This window comes from Drosophila busckii, chromosome 2L (assembly GCF_011750605.1).
Source record: "Drosophila busckii strain San Diego stock center, stock number 13000-0081.31 chromosome 2L, ASM1175060v1, whole genome shotgun sequence".
NCBI lineage: Eukaryota > Metazoa > Arthropoda > Insecta > Diptera > Drosophilidae > Drosophila > Drosophila busckii.
In genome coordinates this window covers 11364766-11387063 of record NC_046604.1, presented here as the reverse complement: position 1 = coordinate 11387063, position 22298 = coordinate 11364766, and the positions used below count along the sequence as shown (strand labels likewise).

Sequence of the window (22298 nt, the reverse complement as noted above, 5' to 3'; positions counted from 1 at the left end):
ATTTAAATGATAGTTAAGCGCATCGCCATAGCATTTCCTGTATAATTGCGAAGCATGAGCTGCTGATAGTTATTGGCTGCATTAGCTATAAGCAGATGATCATAATAATCATATATATATAGAGTTCATATGCTTGCGTTTTGTTTAACACATTGAGCTGCTGCAGTCCTATAAAGACTCCGACTGTAGCTCACCAAATCCTTGAGCATAAGCAGTTCAGTTACGATTAAAGTTCACGCTGGCATCACCAGCATCCACTAAACTGGAGTCACAAGCAACTTTAAATGCCGCAGCTTTAGCTCATATATAACACATATATTTTTAGCTATGCTACTATCGATGATGTATTATCGTATATATATATTCCTACAATTTTGTGTGTTTAATGTTTGTTGATTTCGTTTTTTTTGCCTGCCAAAACAATAAGCAGCGCATTGATTTGCATGCGCTTTGATATAAACAAATTTCTTTAGTTGAATTAAATAAATTAATTTTTATTTTGTACTTTACGCTTTGCTTATTTCATTGCTGCGCAGCTCTGTTATATTGCAGCTTACATTTGTTATAACAATTGTTAAAACTATAGCAAATAGCTGCATTTCTATTGAAAAGCAGAACTGCACTTTGGCTATTCAAATTGTAAACTAAAGGCGGCAACTTGTTATTGCATTTCAGAACTCACAATATTTCATTTATTTTGTGCTGCTTTTATTGCTTCTATGTGTCATAGACTTGCTGCAGCTGGCTTCAACTAATATGAATGTGTTTTTTAATATGAAACTTAACATCGATATTGTTTTCAAACTAAATGTTTACTCTTACATGCATTTTGACTTGTTATGAATTTTTGTTGTTGTTTTTATGCTTGTTTGCTTTTCAAATTGTTGTAATTTTAGCTACAGCAACGAACTTTAGCAGGTAAACCAGCTTAGTTTTGTTCTATTGTTTAATATTTTTGCTGTATTCTGCAGCATATAAATACAGCTGGCAGTATTTTTGTTATTGAAGCCGTAAATTCATCAATGTTTGGTATACTAAAATTAGAATTTTCGCTTATTGTTTTAGTATAAGCAACAAAGCAGGCAAAACTGTGAGCAAAACTGTTGAGTGGCAATAAGTGAAGTTACTTGTTCTCTATTCTAGTCTGCTAACATAGCGTTAAAATGTTAACTTAACAGCTTATGTTGCAGCAGCTGTCATCGCTTTTTATTGTGTCTATCGATAAGCTGCGCTTTCATTTAAAGCAGCAAAGCTGCAGTTTAACTACTACACTTATTAAAAAAGTCTTTATAATTTTAAAAAAATTTCTTTTGTATGCAATTTTTACTTGTAATTATTTGTACTTTATATGTCACTCACACTCGTGCATATATTTAAAACCTTGAGCTTATAATTTAAAATATATAAATTCCTTACACCTTAAATAATTTACATAACATCATGTGTACATAACATAAACAACATTTATTAAAAAAAAATATAAAAAGTTAAACAACTCGCCTGTGACTGAATTTTAATTCCAAACGCTTTTGTTTATTATATAAGCGTATGCATTTTTTCATGTTCATTAAAAATTGATGCCGCTGATGAACCTGCAGCATGGTAGAGAGCTTTCAACTTGTTTTCGCTTTGACTTTAATGTATCAATTCGCTTTAGCAATTAGCAAAGTTTTGTTGTTTTGGTATTGCAACAAATAAATTAACTTTTACTGCTGCACAGCTGTTGATAGTTTTTGATTGCTATCACTGCACCAAATTGGTTAGCGCTTAGCCACAATACAAATGCTCGACAGAATAACAAGCTCTCTCTATCTCCCTCCCCAGTGCCATGACAACCTGCAAAACAAGAACAGACAAAGGCAGCATATATTTTACATCAACATGCAGTTGACAGCTCCATGAAATTGCATAGACAAGATATACAATACACACATATCCAATGGCAGCAGATTTGATGTGAATGCGTATGCGCTGGGTACAGTAGTTGCTCGTTATAAACTATATAAATGTACAAAAACAAACTTAGCAAATACACGAAGCTATGTAGCAAGTTTGGTAACGCTAGCTCTATTAGTTGTTGAAATCTAGGCGCTCATACAGTCATGCAAATTCTAAAATAAACTTAGCATATACACGAACCTATGTACGCAGTTTCATGTGTCTAGCTTTTGTAGTTGCTCATATCTTGGCGCTCATACAGACATATGATGTCTAAATCAACGAAATTTCAGTGAACTAGCTTAACTAACTAAAAGTAAAGTATATATATTCATAACTCAGCTAAATTAAACAAATTAAAAATACTTTAGCTTATCATATTTGGCTGCTTTGAAATATTTATTGCACTGCTGCTAAATTGTTTTAGAAAAGTTCAACTTAATTTGTTGCGCATTGTATTTTAGACAAAAGGTAGTGCTGACACACCGATTAGTCGCATTGATTACAATACACTGTTTTTTCTGTCGCTTAGCTAGATACGTCGACATCTATCTGCAGTCGCAAATGTCCTCCTTGATACTCACAAATAACTTCACTCAAATCGTCACTCTGTAGTGGCATGCACTAGCACTACAGTGCAAAAACATGAGAACGTTGAATTAGTCGAGATGCTTATAGTGTCTGCTGACTTCTTATGCTATATTGTGTGTAGTAGAAAGAGTCAGACAATGAAAAGACTAAAGAATATAGAATTAAGTAGACATTGTTTGTGTATTGTGCTAGACTGAGGTGTGTGCTCATCAGTCAAGTTCTCCTTCAATAATAATATCTATGCGCAATTGCTCTCTCTATGATGTTCTTAACTTATTTTTTTCTCGCTTCAATTGAAGGACATTAATTAAGATCTAAGGCGAGTGCCTATGACTATGACATGATTAGTTCATTGTCATGTGGCTCAAGATGAGAGGTGAAGGAGGGAGAGATGGGAGAGAGAGATGAGAGAGATTGTGTGATTGAAAGGCATTTCGGTTTGGCTTGCCTTTATTTAAGTTTTTGTGCTGTGATTTTGTTGTTTAGATTTGTTGCATTGTCACTATGTTGCAGCAACATAGTTGAAAGTCTGTTTTTTGCTTAGCTTACAAATGTTGCAACGTGCAACTATTAAATAGTTTTGCAACAGCTGTCATTTCTACTTGGAGCGCAGCTACACCGCAAAAACTTTTGCCACACTTAAAGTAGCGAAAGGGACAAAAGTTCTCTCTCTCTCTGTCAGCTCAGACAAAAGCCAATTGTTTGCCAAAAGTAATCAAAAGTAACTAAAACTCTTTTGTATTGTATTTGAGTTAATAGTTGAGCGACGTTCTATAGAAATGTGATTTTAATAAGCTGCGCATTACGCATACGCCGCATTGTCTTGAAACTATTAATGGAATTCGCTACCCAAATGCCAAAGCAATGCTGTTGCCAATCAATTTGTAAGCTATATTTGTTGTTGCTGCATTTGCTTATTATTAATTAATAAATACAGTAACTATGCAACATATTTGCAGCAGATAACAGCACAGCATGCAGCCTCGGAACAGATTGTTGTCTCTCCATAAAGGCAGAGAGCTTTGTGTGTTCAATAGAAATTAATAAGCTGCTTTATTGTTTTTGCCTGCGTCTTAGGTAAATGTTGCTTAGCAATGAGTTAATGAGAAATTAAGTCAAATGTGTGTGTGTTGACCAAACATAATTATAATAATTTCTTGAAATTATTTTCAACAACATTTAATGAGCAAAAGCAATATATGGAAGCTCTAAATTTTCTTCTTATGTGCCAATCTATTAAATCTTTGCATTGTTATATAAATTTCTTAAATATGTCTAAGCAATGCTTGAAAGCGATATGCGCTTAAATTTAGCTATAGCTTTGCTCAACTTCCGCTGCTGGCCAAAAATAAACTTGATCAATATTTGCGAATAAAACAAAAGCATGAGATGTAGTGAAGATGGCAACAACTGGCAAACAAATGCTAACTAGTCAAGCAATTAGTGTGTTGCCAACGTTTTGGCTTTTGTGCGCTCTTTGAGTTGAAGTCCAGAGTCCAGAGTAATGAATGTGGAAGCGAGCGCGTGTCCACATCCGGACGAATGCGTCCCTTTTAGCCCCAATTACTGTCACACCCGCCGCTGCCAACGCTGCTGCTACAGTTTGGTTATTGTCTTTTCGCTCTGAACTGGCTTTTGTCTCTAGCCAAGGTATAGACGGGAAATAGCGTAACGCTAAAATCAAACTAATCAGCTGAATGATTGGCGTTGGCTGTAACGCCATTGACAACGCAGCACAATGGACATTCGATCGGGCGGTATGCGCTGAAAAAACGCTCGACATTCTTTTTTTATGCCATCCATACTGTAGTTGCTATTTAGCGCTACTTTCTTTTATGCTTCAGCTGCTATACAGAGAGTTGCTACACTAGAGAGTTGACTAGAGAGTTCGCTTTGTGAGCCCGTTGCCCGTTAACGAGTTTTTCCTTCAACGCCGGTGCGCTCATTAAATGTGTGTAAACCGTCATTTGCTGCTGTTGGCTGGTCGACATTTAAATTACTTTATAGCAGCCTTCATTTAGTTTATAATACAAGGGATTTACTTTGGCACTTTTGCGTTGCTGCCAGTCACGCGCTTTGCTTTTGTTTTATCATTTTGTACTGCTTCTACTTTTTCACTGTCGCGCTGTCGTCGCTTTTGTCATTTTTTATTGGCAACATTTTCTTGTTACTTTTAATTTGTTGCAATTTGAACATGCCACGAGTTTAATTATGCAGCGTGTTGATTAGTGTAGTTTTAGTTTATTTAGTTAGTGAGCTCGATGTGGGTCAAAAGGTTAATTCTCTTAAGCTATTAGCTCACATTTTATAAGCTGCAGTTGCGCTTACTTAAGTTGAATAAGAATAAAAATGTGTGCATTAATTTTATTGTATTTTTTAATTATTACATTGCTAGTTAACAATACCAAATATATGCGTTGACGTTGCAGCAATTAACTTAATTAATATATATATATATATATATTATTGAAATTTAATCAGCTTTAGTCACACTAAATATTTCTTTTATTATATTTTAACTTTACAAGTTAAATTGTGTGGGCGTTCATTGTGTTATGTATATTGAGCGCAAAAAGTTGTTTTCTTTCAATACACGAGCACACACACACACACACACAGACACAGGCAAACAGACATGTCATTTTGGTTGTTGCTTTGGGGCTTTTAAGCGCGTTGCTGGTTGCTAACGCCCAAATGTAGGCAATACATTTTGGCTCTATGTTTTGGTATCTGCACGGGTCACGCCCTTAATCCATAAGTTAAACTTTAAGCTTACATGCGGCTACATCTGTGTGTGTGTGTGTGTGTGTATGTGTGAGTGTGTGTGGTCGCTAGTTGTCTGTTTGGTCAGCTACAGACGCGCTTCATGCACTGCGGCCTCTGCGAATAAACAAAGTAGAACTGTGAAAAATCTCTCAGACCCGTAACCAGCAGCAGAAGCTAGAACCAGCACCAAAACCAAACCCAAATCACATGCTCAAGGGTTAAAGTGGCTTTTGTGGCACTGTGCAAGGTTTTTGTTTGGGCGGGGCGTGTCTCTCTCTCTCTCTTTTTGCTTACAATTTATGATTATTTTTAGTTGTGGCAGCAAGCAAAATACAAAAAAAAAAACCCCTGACCCGCATTACTGTAAAAATAATAATAACAAAAAAGGTTAAACGCTCGCTTTCGGGCTGTTTATCAAAATTTATATGCGCTCCCAGGCGCTGTTTAATGTTGATGATGATGTGGTACAAGTTAACTATATAACGCATACGCCTAGTGGCGCAGCCAATTACAATTATATGCGTTAAAAGTTAATAAATTCGACATGCGAGTCGTGCGTTGTTTAATTTAATTCAATACTAAATTGCATTATATTTTAAAACAACACTGGGCAGACTTTAATTAATTCATTTTATGCATAAGTTGACACATTTTCTCGCCCAAGCAAACAAATAAATGTGTGGCTGACAGTGATATAAATACCTGGCAGCTCTAAATTCATTAAATATTGATTATAGATACGAGTGCAGCCATAAGTAAATTATATAAATACCAAAAAACAAGACAAGGCTACTGCAGTTAATTGCAATTTAAGCTTAGCTAATTCTCTCTGCATTTGTCTGCTGCTGTCTACAAAGTTGTCTTATCACACACACACACACACACACATAAGCTGCATAAACTTCTTTTAGCATACAGCGTGTCAATTACTTGCTTTTATATAAATTTTAGCAAATATATTTTAGGCCAAACGTAGCGTCGTTTGTTTGCTTAAGTTGCTTTTTGCATTTGTTGCTAAGCTGCTTGCTTTCATTTGGAATTAGTTTTAAATGGCTAAAAGCCTGTCAAGCTGCAGCTAAGACAAATGCAAATTGTCAGTTGTGCAAGTGCAAGAAATTCAGCTTGAAATATAATATTTCATTTATGTAAATAGTATAACAAATATTTGAAGTAGCGCTTTGTTTATTTGCATTTGTTTTAAAACGTTTGAAATTAAAAACAAAGTTATTGCAATAAATTTTAATTTATTTCTTAGTACATAATAAACGATAATAATAATAAATTAAATTATTATTAATTTTATTGGCTAAAGCTGCCTCAAACTGCAGCTAAGACTCAGATAAATTATTAGTTGACAAGCGAAGGAAATTGATTTAAGCTAAATTTGCGATTTGCTTATTTTTCATTTCAAAAAACGATTGAAATTAAAAACAAATTCTAATTTATTGCAGTACATAATTTTAAAAATTATTGCATATATTTTATATTAATTTAAAGTTAAATTTTATTGGCTAAAAGCTGCTCAAACTGCAGCTAAGACTCAAATAAATGATCTAATTTTAGCTAAATTTAGGCACAGCGCATATTTTTATTTGCGCTTTGTTTATTTTTATTTTAAAAATCGATTGAAATTGAAGCGAGCCTCAGGCTGCGCTCTTAGCCCAAAAGCTGACCCAATTACCAAACTAAAAATTAAAATGCGCTGAGCCTCTGCGCTGTGTGTGTGTGTGGCAATTTTTCAGCTATTGTTTATTTATAACTGTTGTGTGTATGCAAACAAATTGCAAAAATCTCGGTCAATAAGCATAATGTGCTGACAATGTAAACGATGAGCCAGAGAGGGGGGTGGCGACATACAAAAATCGTTGACAAAGCAAATGCCACACAAACAACAAAAAGCGTTGCCACTGCCATTTTCAGTTGCGACTTTTTGTAGGGCACATAACATAAATTCAATATAATAAACATGTAAAGCAACCCCGCGAAATTTTTAGACAACCCCCAACCCAACCACCCACAGCCACCACCCAGTCAGTCAGTTGTTAACAATTGCAATTGGCTAAACAATACAAACATGGAAAACCTTCTTTCTGGCATTGCGCGGCTGCTGACCCAGTTAAACGTCAAGCGCTCTTTTTTCTTTCGGCTTATTCAGTGATGGATGTGGCCATTGCCATTTTGCTCAGTTTGATGTTTGCAGGCGGCGCTTTTAGTTTAAACTTTTGCACCCATCCATGCACTTGCTCAGGCTTAACTCGTTGCTGCGCTCATTCTGCATTTGTTGTTGTTGTTGTTGTTGTTTTTGGCACTGGCAAGTGAAATTGCTTGTAATGCATTACAAGACAAACTTTTCTATTGCATACTTGGAGGCGTCTTTTGCTCAGACTTGCCCTCTGGCTGTCTATCCAGTGTCGCCTTACTTTGAACTCACCCAAGTTGCTGCTGCTGCCCAGCGGGCGTTCTCTTAGTTTCGTCGGATTATTGGCTAGCTTTATGCCAAACCACCAATAGCTGCCGGTTGCTATCTTTCAATGTGCAGCAGCAGCCTCTGCCGCTGCTCTTGCTCTGAGCTCTGGGCATGTGGTCAACTTTGTCTTGATTAGTTTTGCAGCCAATTGCACTGGACAAACTTTGCCATGTGCCAACCAAAAAAGCAAAGAAGCAAAAATTTAATATGGTAATTATTTGTAAGACCAACTATAAGGTCGTAGCAATAAGTTAACAGCTCAATAGCCTGCAAAGTCAAAAGCCGAAAAACTGCAGTTCATGCGTTTTAATCAATTTATTGTGGAATTAAAGTTAAATAATACAAATATTTAAGAATGTCTAGCAGGCTTTATATTTACATTTTCTTTTGCTCATAATTAGTAAAGAATTCGCGCTATGTTATGCTTAACATACTATGTTAATGTTATTAGCATATTATGCTAAACACTTAACTATGTTAATGTAATTAACATTTTATGCTAAACGCTTAACTGTTAACATTTAATTTAATTTCAAAAAAAAATCTATTAATATTATTTGAATTTAATTGAATTTGATTTAAACTATTTAATAAAACAAACTTTATTTCTGTCATATTAAAAAGCAATTAAAGTATTTAATAATCAATAAATAATATTTAATTTATGTATGAAAAAGAACAATTACATTTCTTAAAGATCAAAATATTAATTAAAGCTCTTAGCTAATCAACTTCATTGCAAAGAAATTTGTTTATTAATTAACTAAAATATTAGTTTTCATTTTAAATGCAGATAATTCATATATTTAACTGCTAACGCCTAACTGTTAACATTTATTACATTTCAATTTAAATTCAAAACATAATCTTATTGTTATTATTTAAAGAATTTTTGAAGTTTAATTAAACTATTTAATATTAACAAGCTTCATTGCTGAAATATTAAGTTTTTAATAAAATCTATTTCATTATTAGAACCACTAAAGTATTTATTATAATTGCATTGCTTAAATTGCATTGCTTAAATATCAAAATACTAATTAAAGCTTTACTAATATATACTTTTGCTTATTAATGTAAAACTAAAATATTTTATTCAGCAATAGTTTGCCATTTAAATGCAGAATCATTCATATTTAATTCTAACGCTTAACTGTTAACTGTTATTACATTTTAATTTAATATTCAAAAAATAATCTTTGGTATTATTTGAAAATGATTTGCATTTAAATTAAGATTTAATTAATCTATTTCTTATTAGAACACTAAAGTATTTATTATAATAAAAATATCAAAATACTAATTAAAGCTCTTAGCTAATATATATTTGCTTATTAATTAACTAAAATATTTTATTCAAGCAATTAGTTTGCCATTTTAAATGCAGATCATTCATAGATTTAATTGCTAACTTGGCTCAGCGCTGTCAAACTCAATTCCGAATTTCAACAATTTTGGCTGTTGCATATTTTAGCGAGTTTTATGCTGAACTGCTGCTTCTCATGTCATGTTGTTCATAAATTGTGTCAAAGTTAAGGCGCTCTGTGCGATGTTTATGCAAATTTAGACGCCAACACGCCTCGTCTAATGGCAAAATGCCTCCAACAAGCCGCAAATTGCGCAGAGGAAATTTAAAGACACACACACAGACACAGGCAGAGAAACGTGAAAACATTTGGCTTATTAGGCCGAAAAGCAAGGCTAACCGAAAAATGCTTTTAAATGGCGACGAACGTGATGTGCGCTTGGGATTTCAAAAAAAGAAAATATTACGCATACGCTTGCCTTATTACTCATTCGCAGCATAATCCGCTGATTGCTGGCTGCTCATTTTTTATGCACTTTCTAGCACAGCCAAAAATGCTGATATATAATTTTGTTAACAGCAAATATGAAAAAAAAAAGTGAAAAGTAAAGCGACAGTTGCAACGCTTAAAGCTTAGTGAGCGTATTTGCTGCTCGTTGTGCTTGCAACTTTGCAAAACACATTATCGAAATGAATTTTTTGGCTAAAACACACACACAATGTCTAAGCAGCAGTTGGAACAACAAGCATAAATGCTGACGACTTGACTTTGCTGTAAAGTTGGCAACTTTTGGGGGCTAACTTTAGCCACAGCTGCCATAAATACTAGTCAAATATGTTAACTGACAAATACACAGACACAGATGCTGTTGGCATATGTAAGCGCCTGCATACATATATGATGAGACAAATGTAGCTGAGCTACACTGTTACAAAAATTTGATATGGCCCCAAACCCCCAACATTTCAAATTCTCTGCTGTGCATTTGGCAGCTCAAAGCTCGTTTTGCGTTTTCCATTTAAGCCGATTTACTTTTTGCTACAAAGCCAATGCTTATTTTGTTTCCAATTTCCAATATAAAAGCTTTTTGCACATTTTGCAGTCCCAACTTCAATGCTCGCTGCATATTTTATAAGCGCTTTGTTTAACAATTAGCAAAATTGTTCATAGCATAAAAAGCTGATTATTGATAAAAGTTGCATGCATTTTTCAATAATTTGAATGGCATAATTAATAGCGCTATTAAGTATTTAAAAGTGCACATAAATATTTATATACATACTTGGCAAAAATTAATTAATTAATAATTATGCGCTGCAGTTTATTAAATTTAATGTCATATTAATTTTAATTGTATTAATTAGTTGCACAAAATATTCAAATATTTTTTTTATTATTATTTATAGCAAATTAATAAAAAATCTTAGTCAAAACTTTTAATTTCTAAAGCGAATTCATTTCTATATAAACAAAAAATATTGCACATTTTAGCTTAGTTTTTACTTTATATTATAGAAATATTATATTAATTTACAATAAGTTTAATTTTTGTATTTGTATTTATCTATAATTTAATTTATATTTTATATTTATATTCAATTTATTTTCAGCAACAATTGAGGCATATTCGACTTATTTTGTTGTCTCTAATTTATTTAATTACCATACATTGCTCTTTAGTATTATATATCTATTTTGAACTGATTGCATACTAATTAAATTAGCTACTAGCAGCAGCCTCTAGAATTGCTACAGCATTATTATTTCATTAGATTTAGCATTAGACTAAGCCGTCAAGCGCTCAGCTATGTGCCCAGCTGTTGTCATTTAGAGCAGCGAACAGAGAGCCAAGCAGACTTAGCATATACTGTGGGGGGTTTTATGTCTGAGCCGTGCACCAAATGCTCGCTAAAGCAGACACCCCCAACACACACAAACAGACTAATACATGTGTGTGTTTGATGTTGCATTAGTTCGCTGTATAGGGTTGAATAAGCAGCGAGGCTAGAGCGAGGGTAATCTTAGCTCTGGCCAAAATGCTATTCAAGACTGTGTTTGGTCTGCCGTTTAAACAAAAACTCAAAAGCAGCAGCAGCAGCAGCAACAGCTGCTAATGTGCCTTGTGCTTATGTCTATATATACTTTGTATATATAATTCTGTGTGTGTGTGTGCGTTGCTGTTGTAATTGCTGCTATTACAGCTGCCTGTTTGTTTGTTTGCATTTGCTGCTGCTGCTGCCGTTGCCTTTAAGCTAAAGACTTAATGCGCTTTGGACAACAACAAAAGGACGCGCGACAGAGAGCAATGTCCTGCATTAAAATTATGCACAAAAACGAAAATAAAAGTTCAAATCAGTGCAAGTGTATGATGAAACGAAAGTAAAAGAAAAAAGCAACAGCGACTTCCTTTACACACATGCATAGCGACTTAAGCTTTGCATGTGTGTGTGTGTGTAACGACTTTTGTCACTTTACCTTTGCTTTTCGCTTTTATTTTTGTACTTGTCGTTGTATGCGTTTTCTCAAATTATGTACTTCACATTTCTTGTTGCATTACAATGCTTGTTGCAACATTCGCTCTGCCTTTTGTGCTACAAACAATGTCAACTTGTTATAATGTTGCATACAATTTTCTAGTTTACTACAAGGGCGAGCACATCATAAAAAAAATGTCGCTTTTGTTGTACGAACTGTAATCAAATAAGATTGATAAAGTTGATAAAAATAATAAAAAAGCACAAGCTTATTGGGTTACCAAATGGTTTAGTTAAATATTATTTATGCATAACAGGCAGTTTGAAGGGTCGAATTGACGAGCTTTGTCTGTATGAAGCGCGCATAAGAGACAGAGTTTACTGTTTATAACTGGGAAATACAATCAATATAGTTAAATATATAATATTCCCCAAAGTATTAGTAACTGCATAAATGCAGTTAAATTTATTCTATAAGCACATTTTAAAGTAGCTAACTTCATATTTCAGTAATTAAATATTATTTATGCAGTTGTAGCTGTCGAATACGCTGTTAAGTAAGCTTTTTAATAGAGTTCTGTCTGTATGAGCGCGCTTAAGAGCCAGAGCTTGCTGTTTTTGTTCGAAATACAATCAATATATTTAAATTATGTTCTCCCCTAAAACATAGAGCATAAATTCAGTTTTATTTTTATGCTATAAGCGCATTTTAAACTTATATTGCAGTAATAAATATTATTTATGCAAATCAAGCAGTTGAAGACGTCGAATATGCCGTTAAATAAGCACTTGAACTGATTGACGAGCTTTTTAATAGAGTTCTGTCTGTATGAGCGCGCATAAAAGCGAAAGTCCACTTTTATATGTGGCAAATACAATAAATATATGTGCATAATATTATTCTCTATAACATAAGCAGCATTGCTGCATAGATCCCTTTTTATTTATGCGCCATTTTAAAGTAATATATACTTAATAATTTTCATTATGCTTTAATCCTTTGGAGAGCAGCTTTTGAAATAAAAAATAATATTCCAATTATTATGGCACGTGCGTAAGGTCGGTTTGGTCCGTTGGTTGGCATTGGCAAGTGCCCATCAATTTGCATGCAAATCGTCTCAAGTTGAGCGCGCACAAATACAAAATAAACTTTTATATTGAAATATGTTTGTGTGTGTGTGTGTGTAAAGAATGCAGCAATCAATTTATACGCTTTTCACTCAACGAAAAACGCGAGCCCGAAATAAGGCTGAAGTTCAAGTAAAATCTTTTCAACTGATTGGCTGCAAAGAAAATGAGAAAAAATATAAATAAAATAAGCAGCGCATAAAGCTAAGAGTATGCAAATTATTTTGCTTTATTTTCAACTAAAGAAAAACAAATGCCAACAGCTTAAAAAATTAATTTTTTATTTAAATTATGCTGCATTATTTTCTTTCAATTTGCAGCATTTAGAGCTTTTGTTGTTGTTTCGGTTTTGCTGCTTTTTTTTTTTGGGTAGTTGCATAAGCGTTTTTAAAAAGTTTTCGCGCTGATAAAATGATTGCAGTGCTACGTGATTTATTGCACTTTTCTTGGATTTTATTTGACAACCTTTCGTGCGGTTCTGGCGCAACTGACGTCATGGCCTCTGTAGCTGCCACCGCCATTGCCATTGCGGCTGTGGTTCGGCTGGTTTGGCCACCATTTTGTTGGCGTTAAAGCTCCAAGTCTGGGCGGGCTGGCTGACTGGCTGGTCGACTCGAGGGCGACTATGGCATATATACTTTGTGTTTACGTTGCAGCTCCGCCTGTCAGTTGTGCTGACACCCCGTCCTATTATGTTTGCGCAGTGGAAGAAAAAATGCAATAAAATCAAAACAAGAAAATGAAATATCAGATTAAGTTAAATGAACTTTTGGTCCAGGCAACTGCAGAAAAATTTATAAGCCAACAAAATAATAAAAAAAATTATGCAACAAGCCAAAAAAATAATATAAAAATTATTATGCTTATATAGTAAATATTATGCTTTGATAATTTTTTAATATTATTTATTTATTAATATTATTATTTATTAGTATTATTTAACGCTTTGTTAATTTTTAAATATTTTTTTTCAATTTTTTTAATAAAACGCTTTTAATTTTTTAAGCTAAATTTGCATAATAAATTTTATTATTTTAGTTTATTTTGCTTAATTTTCAGCCAGTTAGAAAATGAATTTAAACAAAATATGCACAATTAATTTATTTTAAATTCTTAAGCAGAAATGATTGCCCTTGCTAAAATTTCAAGTCAATGGGCATAATTGAGATTAATATATTTAATATTTAAGCAGAGTGAGCCAATGAGTCACATAATCAGCTTAGAGCTATTTAGATGATTGCAATTAACTAAGCAATGTCAATTGAATTGCTTGATTAAATTTTAAAACATTTTAGAGAAATGCGTAAATTGCATTGAATTTAAATTGCCAAAAGTAAAACTCACGCTCAGCCAAAATGATAAGAACAACAGCAGGCCGCACCCACTTAGCCGCCCACATCATCCATCAACATCAAGCTTGAAAATCCAAAAGCTCAAAGCGAAGCTCATTGCACTACGAATGTTTTCGGGGTTAGAACGAAGTCTTATCTAAAACGTGACGTACTGGCAAACTGCAGCAGCAGCGTCAAAGAGAAATCAGCTTAACGAGACTGCACACACACACACACACATACACACACATAGTAGAGATTTTAAGCCTATCAATCAAAATGAGCAAAACTCTCTGACCAGCAAAGCTTTAAATATTGCAATCAAGCGTATTTAAGCCATTTTGTGTTAGGCACTGCAGCTAAATTGAATCATCATTTAGTGATCGAAAGCCTTGAGAAATAGAAAGAGAAAGAGAGTGTGAGAGTGAGTGGCAGCTTAAGCGCTGACTAAGCAAAATAGAGTACAAACTAAACTTGCTTTGGTATTAAATTCTCGTTTGCCTTTTTGCATTTCGGATCGATGGGGCAAAGCTACGAAAATTTGTGGGTTAATGGAATTTAAGTGAGCGAGGCCAGCAAAAAATACGCATAACCCAAACGCACTCAAAATTGTGTGCTGTGTATTTTGTTTTTGTTTTTTTTTTTATTTCTTGTGTGTGGTCAATGGCAACGTTTGAACATTTTTCAATCAACTGCACAACGAGCAGCAGCAGCAGCAGCCGGCGCTCAAAGCAACTAATTTTAGCTCAGACTTTTCGACCAAACTGGTATTTTGTTTAGTTTTTCCTCTAGCGCTATCTCTTTCTAGCATGCGCTTGCAAAAAGTTGCAGCCCAGAGACTTTTCGAGTGAAAACGCAAAGTTGTTTTTGTTGTTTTTTCCATTTTTCGCCAAGCTCAAGTTTTGCCATATACAATTTTTATGCTACGGCAAGTAAATAGCGAAAGTCGTTTTATCTATTTTTTTTCTAGTCTTTTATTTAGGCCAAATGTGCAGCAGCAGCAACAGGCAATCGAACTCGTTGCCAAGCCATAAAAATTGATAAGAATTTTATGAGAACAGGTTACGGCCATAAAAATGTGTTAGCGTGTCTAGTTCAAGAGGCGTAACTAGAAACTAGAAAGTAAGCAATCAGTTTACTAATTCTTAATTAAAAGCGTTCACTTGAAGCTGAGTTTGTACTATAAATTTTGGCTGCATTAGAAATGCTTGCAGGCAATAAATAGAGTTAATTAATTATATTTGCTGCATTAGTTGTTATTTTTTTTTATAAATTTATTTTTGTTTGATGAGTGAACTGCAGTTATCTGTTTTTTATAATAGTTAATGCTTTTTTATTCTATAACTTAAATATACAACATTCACCCTGTTTTAAGTTTTGCAATAAAAATTACAACATAAGCATTAATTTATCAATTTATATTTTAAAAAAATTTTTACATCATTGTTTTTTATTTGTTCTAATTTTTATTTTGTGCTGAATCAAAGTTAAATTATTTTCTTACTTTACTTTTTCTACTATTTTTAAAAACCATTATTTCTAAATTTTTATTTAAAAAAAAATGTTTACTTCATTGTTTTTTATTTGTTCTAATTTTTATTTTGGTAAATTAAATTATTTTCTTACTTAACTTTTTCTACTATTTTTAATTTTTATTTAAAAAAGAATCAAACATAACATTTAATAATATTTTTTATTTAAAAGTTACAAAATATTTGTTGCTTTAAAAATAAATTTTATTAATCGTTTCTGATTTACGTCAATTCCTTTAACATTTTGTTACGTTCGCCATTTGCAATTAGCGACTATCATTCTTCATAATTACTCAACACTGTTTTAGCAACATTTGCTTATGCAAATGCCGCATTAACATAAATGCATGTTATATATTATTTTTATATAATTTTTAGCACCAACAGTTGCTGCTCATTAGTGCAAAATTATTTCAAACTAAATACAACTTTGTATTTAGCTTTAAAAATGTAAATTTTTGTTTACAATAGTTACCTTAACTTACTTTATGTTTTATTTGCTTTTCTTTTTTTGCTGTGTGCCTTGCTATTATTTTAACCTTTACATTTGCATTTTGCTTAGTTTATTTTAAGGCAGGCAGCGGGCTTCGGGCTTTTAGCTTTGTTTAATCAGTCAGGACTCCCCCCTTTTTTTTTGTTATATTTTCTAGGTCAACTGGCAAGCCTGACCTCGCCGCTAGTTACCGTTACCTTTGCATAGTTTCAACTGTAAGCAGCGGGGTCACATGCATGCGGCCACGCCCACAACTTTGGCCAGGCGCAATGTTTACTTGAGCATTCAGTTTAATTACGCTTTTTAAAAAGGCGGAACAAGCGAGAGTAAGAGAAATTACCTTTTGCCAGTTTGTTTTAACATTTTTATGTGCTATTTTCTTTTGCTTGCCAGTCCAGGCTGCAATTTTCTTCTCATTTTGAGCAACGCACTCACTCTCTGAAGCTCTCTCTTTGCTCTTTGCGTATTTTTTCATTATTTTTTTTGGCGCATTTTAAGTAATTAAAATTCCTCATTCATGGCAAATGCATAGAGCATAAGCTCGACGCTACTCTTGGCTGTCTGTACTGTTCTGGCTTTAAGCTGTTAACTGTGTGTACCGCAGCTATTTCGACTTTATATACATTTTACTATCGATGTTTGTGGTTTGTTCAACGCAATTAACTGTGAGGGTTTCGCTCTCTCAAACGCTTTGAATACTACTGCAAGTTTTGCGTTTGGCGATTTGTTGTGCAGCTTTAATGAGTTTTCGGCGCTTCGGATCCTTTCATTTGTATTATTTACTTTGTCAATAATTTGCTGTGCTCTTCAGCTTAATTAAAATTAAAAGAATTGCATTGCAACTCATAAAATCTTTTCATAAATCTTTGAAATCCAATTACGTCGAACTCGGTTAGCCGCAATTTCAAATTAATTGAAGGCCGGAAATTGAAATGTAACATCAACGTTCAATCAACTCATGTGACTGCGACTGCATTTCATTGCCCTGTTGCCAATTGGAGTTGCACACTCAGTTTGTTGCGCCTCGTTGGCTGATTCGCTTAATACTTTTAATGGCTGTTTGGGCCAAAAGCCTGAGCCGGCCCTGAACTGAACCTCGGCGCCTGCAGTTTGCTTGTTGTAATGCATTTACTTAGCACACCCAGCATTCAGTTTTATTGAAAGCCCAAGCTCTCTCTATGTGTGTGTGTGTGTGTGTGTGTTTGCTTTGGGGCGTAGTCTGGCCGTCGAAGAAGCCCTTTCACTCAAAGAGCAAGAGAGTGCGCTCTCTCTCGCTCGCTCCTCTCTCTCTCTCTCTCTCTCTCTCCTTCACTCTGTTTCAGCCAACATATTTAATTTTGGCAGAATGACGAAAACAAACGAGTTATGCTCACAACGCCGTTGTTGACTTTTAATTGGGTTTGCGTGCTTGCTGCTCGGTGGCAAGAACACAACACACCACACACACACACACACACAATACGTTCGCGCATTTAACTCTATTGCTTGCTCACTCTCACTCATGTATTTGTATTTTTTTGTTCGGTTAACCTAATGCAGTTTTGTGCAAACTCGAAGGACTCGGCCTCGTCTCTCTCTCTCTTCTATGTGTGACAACAAACTAAGCATTTTAGCCAGCTTAACTATCTACTATTTAATATGGCTACATTTTATTTGCATACAAACTAGTACAAAATCATAAACTGTGCTAATAAATTTAATATTTACTTTGCCTCGCTTGCTTTTGATAGACTCTAAGCAAAAATAAGCCTAAACTTGATTTTCTGTCGAATTCAAATATGACGAAAATTTTTTTTTACATTTTTTAATATTTACATTTGATATTAGCAATACTTTAATTGCTAGCATATGGTAAATAAACTTTAAAATGTGCCAGACTTACAGCTAAAGCTATTATATAAAAATATGCTAACCTCAACAGCAGTCTAGAACGATAAACATAGTTAACAGCTCGATAAACAATAATATATCATGCTAGCCTTAATAAGCCTGTTAAGTAACAGTACATATAACATAATCTTTAACAACATTACGCAGTGTGATTTGCCACAAATAAAATATAAAATTAAAAAATCCGTACAGAGCCCAATAGTTAATAAAACTACTGTTAACAATTATGTCTACAATTAAATAAATTAGTTTGCTATTACCTAATTATAATTTAATCAATTAAACCAAACTATACTATTATATTTTATAATAAAATAAAAAAAATGTTTTGATTTAAACCTGAAAAATTTTAATTACATTTATTGTGTGCATAGTTTTCTTTAAATTATTAATGTACAGATGGTAAATAAAAACATTAACATAAATAGCTTGAGCTAATATACTCTTTATTGATGAATATTTTTTTAAAATATTTTGTTGTGCTTTTAGCGAATTTACTTGAAATAAATTATGCATATTTTCATGCCGAATATCTGTTGCAAAATTAAACTCTAATTCGTATTATTTTCTGTGTTTTTTTTTCCAGGTCGTGAGCGACTCAACGAATACATATCCCACTATGAAACACTCAACTATGATCATGAGCACATTGGAGCTAGTCACAATAGAGCGCGTAGATCGGTGACCAAAAATCAATATGTACATTTAAAGTTTGCAGCGCATGGAAGAGACTTCCATCTTAGATTAAAACGTGATTTAAATACATTTAGCGATAAGTTAGAGGTAAGTACAATTTATTTTTATTTTTTTTTTTTAATTTTTAACTTACACTTTGCTTTTAGTTTTATGATAATAATGGCCCCATTGATGTATCAACGGATCATATATATGAGGGCGAAGTGATAGGGGATCGTAATAGCTATGTCTTTGGTTCTATACACAACGGTATATTCGAGGGTAAAATTATAACGGAACGTGATGCGTATTATGTTGAACATGCCAAACATTATTTTCCCACAAATCGCACAACGACCAACACGAATACAGCAACGGCGGCAGCGCTGTCGGCAGCACGAAAAGCCAACGCAAAAAATAACAACAACAACAGCAACAACAACAAAACTGCCATTGATAATAAGACAGAAAAGTTCATAAATAAAAATGTTGAAACCACAAGCAGCAGCACAACTTCAACAACTGCTGCCTCCAGCCCATTGCAACATTCATACACAACAGCAACAACAAATACAAGTAAAGCAGCCCATGCAACACCCCCCACGTCGTCGTCTGCGTCTGCTAACGAACAGGACGAACTTGATTTTCACTCCATTATCTACAAGGATTCACACGTTGAGGATGCCTACGAAAATGTGCGCGAAGGTAAGTCACAAAATTTATAACTCAAGCAAACATTTTTTCTGCGGCTGCTGCTGCTGCTATAAAAAATTCAACTTCTTATTATATGGCCACATAAAAAAAAAAAAGGAAAAATTCACATTTTGCACTGCTGTTGATTTATTTGGCATAGTGAGTGCCTCGGTTTTTCTCATTTTCAAGTCAACCTTGAAATTGTTTGATAACATTTCACTTCAGTTTTGACACACACACACACACAGACTTATTATGACTGGTAGCCGCTTATCAATGTCAAAAAGCTTATCAAAATGCTGGCATATAAATATATAATTATATGAAAATCGCTAAGGGTTAGCATTAAATATTAATTAGTGCAACAATTACAGCTCAAAGCGAAATTTGGTAGCATTTTTCTGATCAAAGTTGCAAAATTATAGCAATATAAGAGTAAAGCTTACCAATTTAATCAGCATTATTGCCTATCAAAGAAGAGAATGAACTTCATTCATTTATACATATATCTGTTGGGTAGTTCATACGATATTTTTTTTTATAAGCTTTACTGTGTAAACAAAATATTTGGTAGTCAGTTTATTTGATTTATAATTTTATGGCTCAGCATGCCTTTCAGCTTTTTAAAGTAAATTAAAAAGAATTCATTAAAGAAAAACCTATCAGAACTTATTGGAATAGACAACTACTTCGTTTTGTTATACAAAACTTTATTTAATTTGAATTCTTTACTGCCAATAAACATGAATATCGTCGACGTCATTTAAATGAATTATCTCTTTCTGATTGGAGCTGGAGTCACAAGGCTCTGCTGCAGCTTTTGCTGCCACTTGAGCCTGTAGTTCCAAAATTCTCATATCCTTTTCGTTCAAAAGCAAGTCCTTGGCTATAATCGTTGCCTCATGCAGCGCATTTTGAATTTCCAATTTGCTTAGTGCGCTTGTTTGTGCTTCAAATTGTTGCTGCATCGACTGGCAGTGCTTTAAGTGTTGCATTAAAGGCTCTACAACTTGCTGGCAATAGCTGCCGCATTCCTTAAATTAACAAACTTAGTTAGTTAAAGGCAATAGCTAAATTTTAGAGTTACTTACAGCAGCGTTTATTGCATCGCTTTGCGCTTTGTTGTAGCAAAGTAAAGTGTAAAAAATTAAAACAAATTGAATTGAATTTTTCATTATATAATTGTGCTTAATGCCAACTTGACGCGACTGCGTTGCTTATTAAATTGAGCAATTTTTATTTAAACATAAATCGTTTGGCTTATCAGCAGCTTTGTGCGCAGCTCAGGTCAATAGATTGCTGTGGCTTGGGATTTAATCTGCTGGCGTCGATTGATTTATACAATAGAATTTGACAAGCTTGCGGGCCTTATCATCATTTGCACAAACTTTAGCGGATAGAAATGCCATTCCCTCCATTCAATGCCAGCAAACTCAACATTCTCATGAGTATAGCGTCCATTCAGATTGCTGCAGTAGACTTAAGTTTAGTTAATTTTTAATTATAAGCTTTATACGACTTACCATATATAACAATCGTGAAACCACCAGCCAGAGTGAAACTCCTGAGCACAGTGTCTTTGCCTAGAGCTATCGTTATCACGATCAGGCGTTGAAAACTTTTCATTGACAGCTACGTCGAATGAATTTGTTACATTTCCGTTAAACGTACCCAACGATTTTAATATAAACGATTCTGTTTCACTGCCAATAACAAAATTGCTATAACTGGCATAACGTGTTTCATTCAGAAAGTCCTTAAGTACTATAAATAACTCGTATGGCTGTGAGTTTGTCATCTTGTGCAGTTTGTCGAGTCCAATGAAAAACTCGCCACGAAGATTTCCAAAGCCTTCACGATATTCATCCCAAGCACGATCGAAACTGACGCTGCCGTCCTGTCTACGCTGTATCACTGTCCATCCGGAGTCACAGTAAACATTGAAGGACTTCATGCCAAGCACACTAATCGTTTGTATATCGCTTGAGTTTGCAAACGATACACAACTATCGGCTTGAAAATTAATTTGTGTATTCTTTGCTTTTAACTCGGCTTGCAATTCGCTTATTTTCTTATCCTTGCTGCTGATAAGCTCTTGTAATTTCTCTTGCTGTTGCATAGGCTTGCAATTAGATAAATGATCGATAAGCGGCTTTACTATCGACATGCAGTAGTCGCTGCATTCTTCATAAATTGGTTCAGCTTTAATATGCAAGCAGCCGATTAATAAAAGCATAGACAGCAGTTTGAATTTATTATTCATGTTCGCGTTTTGCCGTTGAACAAAGCGACTTTAAGACTAAGTTGGCAGCGGGGTTTTTCCCATTTTATATTCTCAACGCTTATCAAAGTCGTTGCCAGTCTGTAATCAATGCGTGCTCTATCTATACGAAAGAATTGCCTGTTAATTCATATAAAGCTTTAGACATCAAGAAATAAAAACAAAATTTAATTGCAAGCTTTTATTCATATATAGAATTTTATGCTTAACTATATTCAATTTTATTTATTTACATTTGAATTAAATAAATTTAGGCTTTGTTTATGGGTCTTATCATCATTTGCACAAACTTTAGCGGATAGAAATGCCATTGCCGCCACTCAATGCCAGCAAACTCAACATTATCATGTATATATCGACCATTCAGATTGCTGCAGTGAAAAGATTAAGCTTAGTTATAATAATTATAATATGTATAAACTGCTTACCAAACATAACACTTTCTAAACCACCAGCCAGAGTGAAACTCTGCAGCACAATGCCTATGCTTCGACTCATCGTTATCGCGATCAGGTGTTGAAAATTTATGATTCAAATGCGCAGTCATTGAATCAGTTACATTGCCACTAATTGCACCCAATGATTTCAGCATAAACGATTCTGCTTCATTGCCAATAACAAAATGATCGTAATGCGCATAACGCTGCTCATTATGGAAATCAATTAGTTGTATATATAACTCATGGGGCTGCTGAGTTTGGTCAAGCAGCTGCAAGCTTGTCGAGTCCTATG

General features: G+C 34.0%; 1 protein-coding gene across 1 annotated transcript in view; it reads left to right on the top strand.

Annotated features, from left to right (window-relative positions):
• LOC108608381 (disintegrin and metalloproteinase domain-containing protein 10) overlaps positions 1-22298 on the top strand; it is a 109621-nt gene that overhangs the window by 59966 nt on the left and 27357 nt on the right. Inside the window, 2 exon segments of the mRNA XM_033294918.1 lie at positions 18504-18700; positions 18760-19297. Coding sequence (XP_033150809.1) covers positions 18504-18700; positions 18760-19297 — 735 coding nt within the window.